The 14,835-nt window shown below is 38.9% G+C and overlaps 1 protein-coding gene across 1 annotated transcript in view; it reads right to left on the bottom strand.

Annotated features, from left to right (window-relative positions):
* Positions 1–14,835, bottom strand: part of LOC126291566 (nuclear RNA export factor 1-like) — a 145,283-nt gene that overhangs the window by 16,020 nt on the left and 114,428 nt on the right. The window contains exons 12-13 of the mRNA XM_049985089.1: positions 12,063–12,231; positions 8,928–9,098 (exon numbers count right to left, since the gene is read on the bottom strand). Coding sequence (XP_049841046.1) covers positions 8,928–9,098; positions 12,063–12,231 — 340 coding nt within the window. The remainder of the gene's footprint in view (positions 1–8,927; positions 9,099–12,062; positions 12,232–14,835) is intronic.

Here is a 14,835-nt window from a genome sequence, read left to right as displayed (position 1 = left end):
CAAATTTTAGACTAAAAATCTTGGCTACAAATAGAAAGTTCGAACAACGGAACAAAAAATATGATGTGGGAAAATGTAGAATAACATCAAAACAAGCTTTCTGTATTGAACTAAGGAACCGCTACGAGGCACTCCGAGAAGCATAGGAAAATCATGAAAACAGTGTTGATGATACATGAACTCAGATTAAGGACATCTATTGCAATGTGTGCAAACAGGTCATTGGCTTTAAAAACCATTAGAAGAAAGATTGGATGTCTGAGTGTACACAGAATTTGACCAGCTGTAGGAAGGAGATTAAGGCAAAATTAAATATGACTAAAACAAGACAGCAGAAAACTCGAATGCAAGCTGAGTATGCAGCTACTTACTATAAAATAAAGAGGAGTGTGAGGAATGATAAGAGAAAGTGGATGGATGAGCAAGCTCTGAGAGCAGAGATAGACACAGCAAGGGCTGACGCAAACGAGCTGTACCGCATCCCTAGAATGTTTTCCAAAAAAAGTTTCAACAAGAACAGACCTGTGAAAAGCAAGGAGAGTCGACAGAAGAAGACCAACTTAGAAGATGGAGAGAACATTATTCTGAAGTCTTAAACAGAGACAACCTGTAGAGGGGGAGAGGCAATGGAATTTTCCAGATGCCACTCACAGAATCAATGTAAACACACCAACTAAGACTGAAATTAAAATAGCTTTCAAACAGATAAAGAACGGGAAGGCTCCAGGAATGGGCAATATTGCACCTGAGGTGCTAAAAGCAGACATTGACACCACCGTAAATCTACTGCATCCATTGTTTGAGAAGATATGGTCAGAAGAGAAAATGCCAAAGGATTGGAAAGAAGGTGTGATTATTAAGATGCCAAAGAAAGGGGATAGAACCAACTGCAATAACTGGCGAGGCATCGCTCTCCTATCTGTACCAAGTAAAGTACTCTGTAGATTGATGCTAAATCATATGAAGGACTCAGTCGAGGCATGACTGAGAATCGAGCTAGCTGGGTTTAGAGAGCACAGAAACTGTGTCGATCTCGTCAACACACTGCGTATAATACTTGAGCGGAGTGCAGAATGGCAGAACACACACTACCTTACATTTACTGATTTTGAAAAGGCATTTGACACACTTAATATGAGAGCTATGTGGCATACCCTGGAAGAATATGATAGTAAGTAATATTACAGCCACTTATGATGGATATGAATGTAGGGTGCCACACAATGGGAAGCTTACTGACTCTATCCAAACAAATGCTGGGGTGAGGCAGGGATGTATTCTGTCACCTACCTTGTTCTTGCTGGTACTGGACAGCGTAAGAAAAAGAGTTGTTGATTGTAGGGGAAGGGGTATTCGGTGGGGAATGCAAGACCTTGACTTTGCTGATGATATGTCTGCTCTCGCAAAGATTGTGTGACATGGAAGAAAACCAGGAATGATGGAAGAGGAAGCAGAAATTGCAAGACTTAAAATAAATGTCCAGAAAACTAAGGAAATGAGAATGCAAAATAAAAAACAAGAGAAGCAAACAGTGTATGGAAAGGAATTGGAACAGGTAGACTCCTTTGTATATCTATGAAGTTCCATCTGTAAAGATGTAGGAGGCAAGGAGGATGTAAAGAGTCGGATAAGGAAGGCAAATGGAGCCTCTGTACAACTGTACCCTGTCTGGCATCACAAGAACATTTCGAGATTAACCAAGCTGTGCTTGTTCAATAGCAACACAAAGTCAGTCCTCCTGTATAGTTGCAAAACATGGAAGGTAACAAACATGATTGTAAAGCAGCTGCAAGTCTTCATAAACCGGTGTCTTCGGCAAATTATAAATATGAGGTGGCCAGATGTTATATCAAATGACGAATTGTTGGAGATGACAAACCAGCGACCAATCCATGAACAAATAAACCACTCCGTGAACAAATAAAGGAGAGTAAATGGAGGGGGATTGGTCACGCGATATGCAAATAACAAGCTGTTGAAACGGCAGCACTGGATTGGAACCCACAAGGAACACATAGACGTGGCTGCCCGAAAAGACATGGAAAAGAATGGTGGAAGAAGAAGCCCTGAAAGCTGGTAAAACATGGAGTGAAGTGAAATGTTTGGTTGCCAACACAACCAGATGGAAGGTCTTTACTGCTGCCCTATGATCCAACAGGAAATAAGTCAACAATTCTTTTAGGAAATAACAGTAATTCATTTTGTTCATCACACAGTGTGTTCTGTTAATCCCATCATGAAGGAGGACATTCAGTGTTATGGAACAAGTCAAGATATACATGAACAGGTAGGAACAGCTACTGCTGGTCACTTCTATGAAATGTAATAACAACTTGTGCTAATCTACTCAAACTGCTAATTACCTCTTCTTTATATATGTGTAAGGGGCAGTCAAATGAAAACAAGACCTAAACAAGTAATTACACTGTTAATTGTTTGAAAAGTAATTACTATAACTGTTAATACTTTTATCCTACTGCAAGATGAAATGGTGAATGCCATTGGGTAAAAATGTTTGAAATGTTTGTGGAAGCCTACAGAATCATTGTTGTACCCAAATGCGCACCTCTTCATCGGAAGCAAATCGACAGTCACCAATGTCTATCTTCAGGATTTGTGAGGGTGTAAGATTTTCCAGATATTTTGTACGCACAGTTTGGAAATGAATAATTTCATTAAGTGGAAGTGAAATCTTGTACTAATTTTGAATATAAATGAACAAGCTTCACTAGTAAATTATATGCATTTTTGTTATCCAGAATAATTGTTTAGAATACGAAGTTTTAATTAGTGTGCATTTTATTATTTGTGTAAGGTATTCCGCCTGGTCTCCATGCCGTTCCAAGAGAGCTGAAGATGTGCTCAGAGTAGTCAATGGCAGAAAAAGTCTTCTGCACCAGCCACCTTGTCAACGTACATCAACAACCAGAAGTTTACACCAAAAATGTATATATGTATGTATGAAAAAGCAGTTGTTATATTTTTAAGTTCAAACACAAATGCAGTGACACAACGTAACTCTTCGATTCTTGAGGAGACGAAGAAAGAACTAAGACTAGAGGTAGCAGACTTATTAAAAAACAGGACATAACTAATACCTGTGATGACTTTACCGCAACACTAAGCAAAGGATTAAATCATAAATTCACCAAGTTTTCACCTTTGTGTGATATTCACCCTGTTTCAATTCTAAAGTCATTTACAAGCATGTTGCTGATTCCTGGTCAGATTTTAATAAAGTATGATTTTTAATAAATCATTTGATGGGTGATACTGAACAGTGGGGCAGAATAATTCACAACTTACAATGATTTCGAAACAGCATTTAAGTCTAAGTACTGGAGTGACGGGGCACAAAAGAAATTGAGAGTAGAGCTTCTACCACTGATACGATACAACAGTTGTTCATGGAACGGGTACAGATATTTTGTGGACTGGCACCTTAACAAAGCAAGAATCGGGACAAATTGCTAGCAAAGGACTGGAGAAAAGAGAACAACTTATTGGAATATCTAGAACAAGTGGACACAGTGAAAAGGCAATCAGAAAGATGGCACCCAGGCAGCAATATCAAAATAACGAACAAAGTAATGTTAACACAGGATCTCGCCCCACCAGGGAGAGTGCTACGAATGGAGGAAACAGGGCAGGGAGAGTGCTACGAATGGAGGAAACAGGGAACACAACGGATGTGACTGTAACCATTCAAGGAATAGATACAGAAACAGGAACAGCAGAAATTATCACAATAACACATTTGACAATACAAGTATGAGAGAGAGGGAAAACTAATACGCTTCTGAGGAGAGGCTTGTGCACTAGAAAATGAGCCACAACAAATTTGTCCTAGCTTAATTAGGTACAATTATGGGCAGAGTGTAAAAGATGTCTTACTAGGCGAAGGAAATACACGAACAAAAGAATGTATGAAATCAAAATTCATATGCACTGTAGATAACACAATTGTGGAAGTCATTTTAGGCTCTGGTAGTGACATATCAGTAGTAATCACTATTTCTTAAAGCAAAATAATTTGTTAAATGCATTCCTTCAGCTAACAGTCACAGGACTACAGATAACTGGAATAACAGATATGACAAGCAAACTGGTGAATGCACAATTGTTTATCGAATTTGCATTAAACACATGCACATTTCAACAAGTAATGTTTGCACTAAAAGGTTTAAATATAGCTATGATTTTAGGCACAGACGTTTTGTATGACATCAACTTATTGTTAAAATTTCTAACAGGGGATGACTTGCCTGTCATTCATTTCACAAAGAGAAACACACGCAGATTAAAACTCGCTTTATTGACAGAAACTACATTAAAACAAAATTACAGACACCAGTTATGGCTCAGATGTGGTACACTTGAATGAGGCAGACATGATTGATAACACCAACAAATCAAAGAATCTAAGCATTGAGGAAAAGGAAGATATGATTTCTTTATTATGCATTTTAACATGCGCAGATGTTATTAAAGACTTTGTTCATAGATTGAAGATTAAAAAACACAATCCATTTTATGTCAGACTCTAAACCATACCAGTGTTGACAAAGTTGTTAGTACAAAAAGAAACTGAAAGAACATTACAGAAATGTCTAGCTGTTATAATGATCAATTAGTCACTGTTGAAAAACCAGATGGTAATGTATGTATGTATAGTGTTGGAGGGATGAACTGTAGACAGAAAAACAGAGCCAGAGAGATAGACTCTCCATAACAGAGAAACTGCTTGCAAAGTTTGAAGGAGTAAAATACATCAGCACAGTGGATCTGATATTAGGGTATTGACAGATTGCCCTCCACGAAGATTTGCAAAAGCATAAGGCATTTCTGTATGAAGGAAGATCGTACCAATTTGAAGTGCTACCATTTTGCCTAGTCTCACTTTTATAAGAGCTTTGGATAAAGAATTGGGAAACGAGTTAAGAAGTAAAGTGTTGCTAAATGTTGATGACATAGTTATAAGATCCACAACATGGGAAGAACACTTGCTAACACTGGATGAATTTTTTTGAGAGATTAGGTTCCTAGGTGCTACCATTAAATTGTCAAAATCGCAATTTAGTAGAAAAGAGGTGAAATTATTGGTGTCAATACTATTGGTATTGAGGCAGATCTACACAGATTAGATGTTAAAATGAAGTGCCCAGAACCTACTAATAAAAAACAATTCACATCTTTTTAGGTATATGTTATGATTCTACAAAAATTCATCACCAATTCAGTGCCAAGTTTGATACGGTTATTAAAACAGAACACAATGTGGAGATGGGATATACACTGTCACGAAGAATTTTCAAAAATAAATGAAGCAGATGAGGAGTTGGGCTCTCACATATTCCAAATATGTAACTGATCACACATTGGGGCAAAAACCAATAGATTATTTATTTTTATTTTATTTTATTTTACTTTTTTTTTTTTTGCCAGTAGAATGCCACACAACAAGAACAAAGTCACAGTGTTATGGAAAAGGAAACATTGTCAGTAGCGTGCATATTCAAGAAATTTAAATAACTACTAGAGGGATATGAGACAGTAATACATACAGAACATAGTACATTAACATTTCTACGGACCAGGGGGGAAGGACACATATATTTGTGGTGTTGAAATGCTTAGCTAAACTAAAAAAAATTACACCCATTAAATAATCGTATGATGAAACTAAGAGATCATTTCAAAAATGTGAGTAAACCAAAAATTTTGCTTTCGGAAATGTGAGTCCAAGTATTCAGATATATTGTAGGAAGAGTGGCTAATGAAGCAGCATTCATCCTAAATTTGGTCTTTTTATTAACCATTAGGGAACGATCAACTTTACACAATATTCTTACTGCACATTTCTTGCACTTTGCAATGTCTCAGAAGGTTATGCCGCAGGGGAGAAATGAGTGCAAATGTGTCACGTATGCTAGGAATATTGCCTGCAGGTCAAAACACTATGACAGTTCCAGTTTATGAACGCAAAACAGGCAGAACTAAGCTTTTTGATTAACTTATCTGCCTGCTTGTACCAATTCATTATGCACCGACATATCGAGGAACTTCACACATGAAGCTCATCTGGAATATTTGTGCCACTGATATCTATTTCTGGTACCTCAAAGTGATTTTTATTTGCCAGGAATGGATTAATATGAGTTTTCGCAACATTAAGGGTTAAGGTGTTGGCCAAGAACCAGTTAAAAGCTCACTCCACTATTATCTCAGATGTCTACAGCAAACATTACAGTATTGGAAGAGTCATTCCATGTACCTAGTAAAACATTTACGTAGACAAAGAAAAGGGGCAGGCCAAGAACATCTCAATTTACTTTTATTCCCTCGTATCAGCTGCAGATGCACCTATTTGTTTCCTGTCATTACAATATCACTAAATTCAGGTGAGGGGAAGATCTTTAATCCCATATAATTTTAGTTTCCCTTAAAGAATTTTATAATTTATAATTGTAGACTTAGAGAAAGCTTTTGACAATGTTGACTGGAATACTCTCTTTCAAATTCTGAAGGTGGCAGGGGTAAAGTACAGGGAGTGAAAGGCTATTTACAATTTGTACAGAAACCAGATGGCAGTTATCAGAGTCGAGGGGCATGAAAGGGAAGCAGTGGTTGGGAAAGGAGTGAGACAGGGTTGTAGCCTCTCCCCGGTGTTATTCAATCTGTATATTGAGCAAGCAGTAAAGGAAACAAAAGAAAAATTTGGAGTAGGTATTAAAATTCATGGAGAAGAAGTAAAAACTTTGAGGTTCGCCGATGACATTGTAATTCTGTCAGAGACGGCAAAGGACTTGGAAGAGCAGTTGAACGGAATGGACAGTGTCTTGAAAGGAGGATACAAGATGAACATCAACAAAAGCAAAACGAGGATAATGGAATGTAGTCAAATTAAATCAGGTGATGCTGAGGGAATTAGATTAGGAAATGAGACACATAAAGTAGTAAAGGAGTTCCGCTATTTAGGAAGTAAAATAACTGATGATGGTCGAAGTAGAGAGGATATAAAATGTAGACTGGCAATGGCAAGGAAAGTGTTTCTGAAGAAGAGAAATTTGTTAACATCGAATATAGATTTATGTATCAGGAAGTCGTTACTGAAAGTATTTGTTTGGAGTGTAGCCATGTATGGAAGTGAAACATGGACGATAACTAGTTTGGACAAGAAGAGAATAGAAGCTTTCGAAATGTGGTGCTACAGAAGAATGTTGAAGATTAGATGGGTAGATCACGTAACTAATGAGGAGGTATTGAATAAGATTGGGGAGAAGAGAAGTTTGTGGCACAACTTGACTAGAAGAAGGGATTGGTTGGTAGGACATGTTTTGAGGCATCAAGGGAACACAAATTTAGCATTGGAGGGCAGCATGGAGGGTAAAAATCGTAGAGGGAGACCAAGAGATGAATACACTAAGCAGATTCAGAAGGATGTAGGTTGCAGTAGGTACTGGGAGATGAAGAAGCTTGCACAGGATAGAGTAGTATGGAGAGCTGCATCAAACCAGTCTCAGGACTGAAGACAACAACAACAACAACAACAACAACAACAACAACAACCTAATCCACCCTGTCATAGAGCTCAGTAACCTCACAGAAAATGCCAACAGGGTATTTTTGTTGTTCAGTTATCCTTGTGTGAGCGCACAATACAGAAATATTAATAGAAGCCAAACTGAGTTGTCATTAATAGATTATATTCAGAAATATGGTTCACTATTCTACTGTGAGCTATCTTCTCAAAGCTTTTTGAGAACAAGGGAAGGAGTGAAATCGGTCTGTAATACATATGGTATATTGGCGTAGTGACTGAATTTTACAGTTTTCAGGACAGACTCCTTAACTCACCGACAGATTGCAAAGGTAACTCTAGATAGCACAACATTTTATTATTCTGGCTGACACATCAGCAGAGCCAGAAACTAGAGAGTAATTTATGAGCCTTAGAGGGGCTGGACCAGTAGAATGAATTTGAGGAAGAAACAAGCCAATAGTTCTGCAACCACAGTACTGAAAGTCTACCAAATTTGGAGAGTTGCCCAGGAATCATGAAATAGGAGGCAGGATAGCAGGTCTGATGGAACACTGACCTAGAGTACTACTGATGGCTATGAGTCCGATTAGACAGCCTTCAACACTTTAGCATGACAGCAGTTGGTGTTATTATGTGGTTGCCGTTTCATGTACGACAAAGGAGCTAATAATTAGCTGGAGGAAGTGCTGCATTCTTTATCTGGTTTTCTAAAGTGGGAATTTCTGAAAACTACAACATCCAATTTTCGTTTAGCTTTCAAACATTCTTTCCTTAGAGCTGTTCGAATACTTTTTCTTTTTTTATATTGCTGGGATGTTGAAGGGAGATTGTGAGATACTCAGAGCTTTATGAATGCTTTTTCTTTTTTTTATATTGTTGGGTATGTTGAAGGGACCCTGTTAGAGTTGAGTGTTTCAATTACAGCTGCTGGATTTTGGTAGTTCTCTAAGTGCAGTAGTATTATTAACCACATACTGCACATAAAGAGAGAGGTTTATGTAAAACCAAAATTTATTATAGTAATAGTAGGACAGGAAGCTGATCTGGATCTGTCGATTTACAGTTCCTCAAAGACTATGGTGCTGTTAGGCTCATAGTGGGATCACACACACAGGCCTAAAAAGTGTGAGCCTGGACACATTTTTGTGACATTGCAGTGTTAAGAAGAGGTGAGTGGGTTGCAAATTGTTTGCTAAGTGATTTACACATTTATTTTTCAAACTTTCCACAGTCTTAAGATATCCACCTCACTTACAAACTCCAGATTTCACACTATCTCTCTTCATACATGTGTGTCCTATGATTGGAATAATAAAAGTGACAACACTTCTATAAGGATACATATATTACACTTTAAAAAAATGATTTTGTGTGATTTACTTACTTCTGCCTCACGTGTAGCTGCATTTGAGATATACAGGATATCATTAGTAATTTGATATTCATCATTTTCTCGTCTCTGGAGGACAAAAGTGCGTGAGAAATGTCTATGAGAACTTTTCTGCTTAGCAATGTCCCGGAAGACACCTGTTACTGTCAGTACGGTCATCTTCGGCTGGGGGAGAAAGAAAACAGAATGTTTCACTTCATTTTCATCATTTAAAAAATACCAAATGCTAGTTATATCTCACTGAAAATGCACAAAGTCTACATCTAAAGTATATGTTGTGCAAATATCATCTCACACCTTAGCACACCATTCACATCTGTTACACAGGCACGACTACGTTTTGCTATTTCAGTTTTTAAGGTGGAGTTCCTCCATTTTCATTGTCACGATCATTATGCTAACTCTATACAGCTTCTTGTTTCCTCTTAGTAAATTTACCAAGGAACATTTTAGAGGTAACTGACGTTTGAAGTACAAAATTATAGTCACATCCCTCCAGTTTTGTATATTGCTTCTGTATTTCAGGGAATGAGCTTACTTTCACATGGCACACACAGTGCAAATATACAAGGCACACAGAAAATGTGTTCCGACACCACCAATGAATGAACACTGTCACTTAAAAGGGTTTCACACATCACTTAGCCTTACGACTGACTGAAAACCACATTATTATCAACTAAAACCACTACGATTTCACAGTTGGAAGAGATCAATTTGGATTGTAAACTTCCTCTGGTTATCTCCATACATAAGACACATTTTGTGGTTGGGAACAGTGTTTAAGTACACACATCTGATCATATCACTTGTTACCAGTGAATAATAGTTTATATTCTGTACATCCTACATGCCCTCTTTTGTTAAGGTTCGGACAGATGCTTAACTGCTTGTTGGTAATTCTCTACTACATGGTCTCTACAACCAAATTTAGATTTTCTTCCACTGTTGTGAGTGGCAGGCAGTTTTTTGTCACAAGTTCTGTGTACTGCCACAACACTCTGAATACTCCCATTCAGATTCCAAAATGTTGTGACACATTAAACAGTTAAACAAGTAGCAACAGTGCAAACAACTCTTTTCTTAATATTTTACACACATGCAGAGTGACAAATAACTCTAGTTACAGTTGATGTACAAATCTTTAAACTTTGGAAATGGTTAATTACTAACATTTGCGACATAACTGGACTTAAATTTCTGTTGCACTGAGGGAGAAGCAGTGTGTGTTGTCACTAACTAGTCTGTAGAAGCCAATGGCCACAGACCATAAGGTACTGTCTCTAGTTATTTCTCAGCAGTTTGACTTTACTTAATTACTATCAATTTTCTACAAGTTTCAAGTGTTTTGTTTATGTTGGCAATTAGCAAAAGAACTTTTACTTATTGTGGCTGCTTTATCTCATGAACTATTTGGAGTGTGCAAAATAAGTATTACTGAGGTAAGGTCTTGAAGAGTTACTTAAATAAAGGGCTCCTTAACATATTGCAAAAAGTGATAATTTGCAAGAACCTCATACTCTATGGAACTACACAGTAGAAAGAAAATGTGAACACACACACACACACACACACACACACACACACACACACACACAGGGAGTAGGTGTAGTAGTTTTTTTTTTTAAGTACACTTTTTCCATTAAAAAGAAATTGTTTGTGGAAAAGTTAATTCCACTCATATCTGCCATCAGGGAAATGAAAGGATGATAATCTAAAGGTGTAAAGTCAAGAAGTGATTCAAAACATCCTAACCAAATGAGTCCGAGAGCGCCATGATGGCTAAGGCTGTGCAAGGAAAGGCAATGTCGTGCACTGAGGACACGCCTCTCATCAGCATTCCCCTCCTTTTGTTTTGAATGCCACTTCTGAGTTTCTTTAGGGTCTCACATTATTGTTTTGCATTGACCATCTCCCTGAGGCAGAAATTTGGCCAAATTGATGCCTTTTCAGTTCCAAAACACCGAGGCCATGATTTTTTGCCTAAAATTATGGTTTTGAATTTTTTGGCAGATGGGACATTGGTGTGACACCACACTGGAGACTGTCTTTTTGTCTCAGGTGTGTAATGAACCACCCACATTTCATCTCCAGTCACAATAGATCTAAAAAAAAATCCTCTCTTTCCAATTCAAGTAGCTCAAGAAACTCGTGGCTTTTACTGACCCAATTTTTCTCGTGCTGCTCAGTAAGATTTTTTGGGACCCATCTTGTACATGGTTTCCACTAGCCCAGCTTTTCTGCGAGTCTTGTAAGAGTTCTGGAGAGTTGTGGTAACATCACAGAATTTTCATCCACTGTCAATGGCACTCTTTAAACAGTTTCCTAGAATTTTTGGACCAACTCATCAGTAAAAATGGAAGGTCATCCACTCCTCGTTCATCATAACATTTGTCAGCCTCCACTAAACTGCCTCCACCACTTAAAAGCAGCTTTCCTGTTCATAACACCTTTGCCATAAAATGTTTTGATTCGTGAAAAAAATCTGGTTGTGTTATCCCTTCCACAAGTAGGAAGCACATGACTCACACCTGCAAGGATTTCTTACTGACATCTTTCATACAACTGGTCACTACAACATGAGTTTACAAACTACTGTGTCCCTGCAATGCTCTTTCTGGTCAGGGTATCCCTTTCTACCACACAGTGTTGTGAGCGCTAAAAGAAACAGACTGTTAGGGTCACAGTGCACTTACTTGCTGAACATGCCTCATACATATATAAGCTGTAAAAGAAGCAGCCAAGAACTGATATGTACACTCTCTCTCTCTCTCTCTCTCTCTCTCTCTCGCTCTCTCTCTCTCTCTCTCTCTCTCGCTGTGTGTGTGTGTGTGTGTGTGTGTGTGTGTGTGTGTGTGTGTGTGTGTGTGTGTGTGTGTGTGTGTCCACTCCTTCCACCATTTCAATAGCAAACATAAACCTTTAGTGTCATGACTTACTGGCAGTCATTCTTCATGCCCAACACGTGGAAATGGAACAGGTAATTGAAAATGATACTGCTACGTAAGATAACCCATTTGCACTGTGCACACTATGGTGGCTTCCAGAGTACATAAGCAGGTATGGTTGTACAACCGAGTAACTGAAGCTGAGTAACTCAAACCGAGTAACTGAAGCTGAGTAACTCACCGTATGTACCAAAAGATCCACAGCGAAGGTGTAGGGATCGTGCTGCGTAGTGGGTAAGCTCGATAATCTTTCGAGGATTTCCTCTGAGCCGTGTGTTAGTGCAGCATTCGCCTTCTTCAGATCAGAGCAACGTAACAGGTTTCGGGTCTGATCAATGTAAGCAGACAATCTGGAACCAAGAAAAACTTTCTTCATAATTTTGTGATCTGACAGCAACATAAAGGCTTAAAAATAGTGGTGACATTAGCATTGAAACTGCAAGTGATTGGGGCATGTGTTAAACCCCTCACACATTACAAATCTATCCCATACAATTATCAAGGATGAACTCTGATTGCCATTCTTTTTACTCTATTTTTATTCAGATGCTCCTCTATACTAGTGGCAAAAAACAAAAGCTTAGGATAATCTATAATTTACCCAGAACTAATTTTAATACGTCCAATTAATCAATCATGCAACTCTGAAATTTCTGTACGATACGAACAATTAACACAACAATAATATACAAAGGGCATAAAAATGTACTTAATTTCACACGTCTTAATATTGGGCAACAAAAGGAAAGGTGATGGTTGTGGCCTATTTGTTGAACTGTGCCAGTCTTCATCAGCAGTGATTTGAGAAAACCAGTACGGCTGGATCACCTACACGAGCCTAAATCCTCTTTATATGAACAGATTCCATACTTCCCCGTGTATCTTACTGAAACACAGTGTCACCTATTATTTTACTGATTTTAACTAATTACATTCTCCACAACACTGTTATATGAATCTAAGTAACACCAGCAGTAAGAAAAGCAATTTACTAATCAGAAAACAATTTTGGCTTGAAAAGCGTTTGTTCCAGAGCCATACACACTTTTCTGAACAGTGCCTCAGAATGTAGTCACAGCATAAACATTGTTTCTCTGCCATATATTTACTAATTGATTACTGCTGCTGTTTTCATCAAGAACGTGTTGTAAAAGTTAAGTCTCATAAGTGAGCTCATGTACAGCATTGTGAAGTGTGACCTAACATTTTTATGAAATGACATGCCCCATTTCCAAGCTTCCATGACAATGAAAGATATTCATTACATTTAGTAGTAAGTATCAGGACACCCCAAAGTGGGAAATATTGTTGTTATATGTGCAGATGGGAGACTGTCTTGAACATATAACATTTCCAAGGTGAGACAGCAAACGAGCATCTCCACCTGCTGTGTGTGGACCACTTGTTCTGTGGCATAACAGTTTGAAGGTGTTTAGAGGGTACAGAGAAAAAAAGAAAAAGGTCATGGCTACAACGAACCCCATGAAAAATGACTGTCAAACTCATCTGTCTTAATCTTATCCATACTACGTACTTTGTCATCTGTCAACCCACATTTTATACAAGATAATCTATTGAGACATGATTTTTTTTGTAAGAGAAAGTATTAATAACGAATATTATGAGAAGAAAAGTTGCTGCAGTGGACATGCTGAGTCGCAGACAGGCACAACAAAAAGACTCACAATTATAGCGTCCGCCCATTAAGGCCTTCGTCAACACTAGACTCACACACGCGCACACACACACACACACACACACACACACACACACACACACACACACACACAAAACTCACACACACGACTGCAGCCTCAGGCAACTGAACCCACACTGCAAACAGCAGCACCAGTGCATGATTGTGACTGGTTGGGGGGTAAGGATGAGGCTGTTGGGGAAAGAGGAAGGGATAGTATGGTGGGGGTGGCCGACAGTGAAGTACTGCAGGTAGAAAAGGAGAGAAATAAAAAGATTGGGTGTGGTGGCGGAATAACGGCTGTGCAGTGGTGGAATGGGAACAGGGAAGGGGCCTACTGGGCGAGGACAGTGACTAACAAAGGTTGAGGCCAGGAGGGTTACGGGAACATAGGATATCTTGCAGGGAGGTTCAAACCTGCGCAACTCAGAAAAGGTAGTGTTGGTGGGAAGGATCCATATGGCACAGGCTGTGAAGCAGTGATTGAAATGAAGGATATCATATTTGGCAGTGTGTTCAGCAACAGAGTGGTCCACTTGTTTCTTGGCCACAGTTTGTCAGTTGCTATTCATGCAGACAGACAACTTGTTGGTCGTCATGCCTACACAGAATGCAGCACAGTGGTTACAGCTTAGCTTGTAGACCATATGACTGGTTTCACAGGTAGCCCTGTCTTTAAGGGGTAGGTGATGTTTGTGACCGGACTGGAGTAGATGGTGGTGGTGGGAAGATGTATGAGACAGGTCTAAGTCTATTGAGTATATTGTGAAGGTTCGGTGGCTGGCAGAATATCACTGTTGGAGGGGTGGGAAGGATAGAGAGCATGACGAGAGAGGTAATCAAAACCCTGGTGGGGTATGTAATTCTGTTGCTTCAGATCCAGATGGTACTGAGTTACAAGGGGAATGCTCCTCTGTGGCCGGACTGTGGAACTTTGGGAGACTGGAAAGATAAGGCATGGGAGATTTGTTTTTGAACAAGGTTGGGACGATAATTACAGTCACTGAAGGCTTCAGTGAGATCCTCAGTATATTTTGAGAGGGACTGCTCATCATTGCAGATGCGACAACCAAGGATGGCTAGGCTGTACGGAAGGGACTTCTTGGTATGGAATGAGTAGAAGCAGTTGAAGTGAAGGTGTTGCTGGTGATTAGTAGGTTTGATATGCATGGAGGTACTGATGTAGCCATCTCTGAGGTGGAGGTCAACATCTAGGAAGGTGGCTTGTTGGGTTGAGTAGGACCAGGTGAAGCAAAGG

Source organism: Schistocerca gregaria, chromosome 9, assembly GCF_023897955.1.
Source record: "Schistocerca gregaria isolate iqSchGreg1 chromosome 9, iqSchGreg1.2, whole genome shotgun sequence".
Lineage (NCBI taxonomy): Eukaryota > Metazoa > Arthropoda > Insecta > Orthoptera > Acrididae > Schistocerca > Schistocerca gregaria.
Note: the sequence above shows the minus strand (reverse complement) of the source record. Positions and strands in the feature narration are given on the sequence as shown.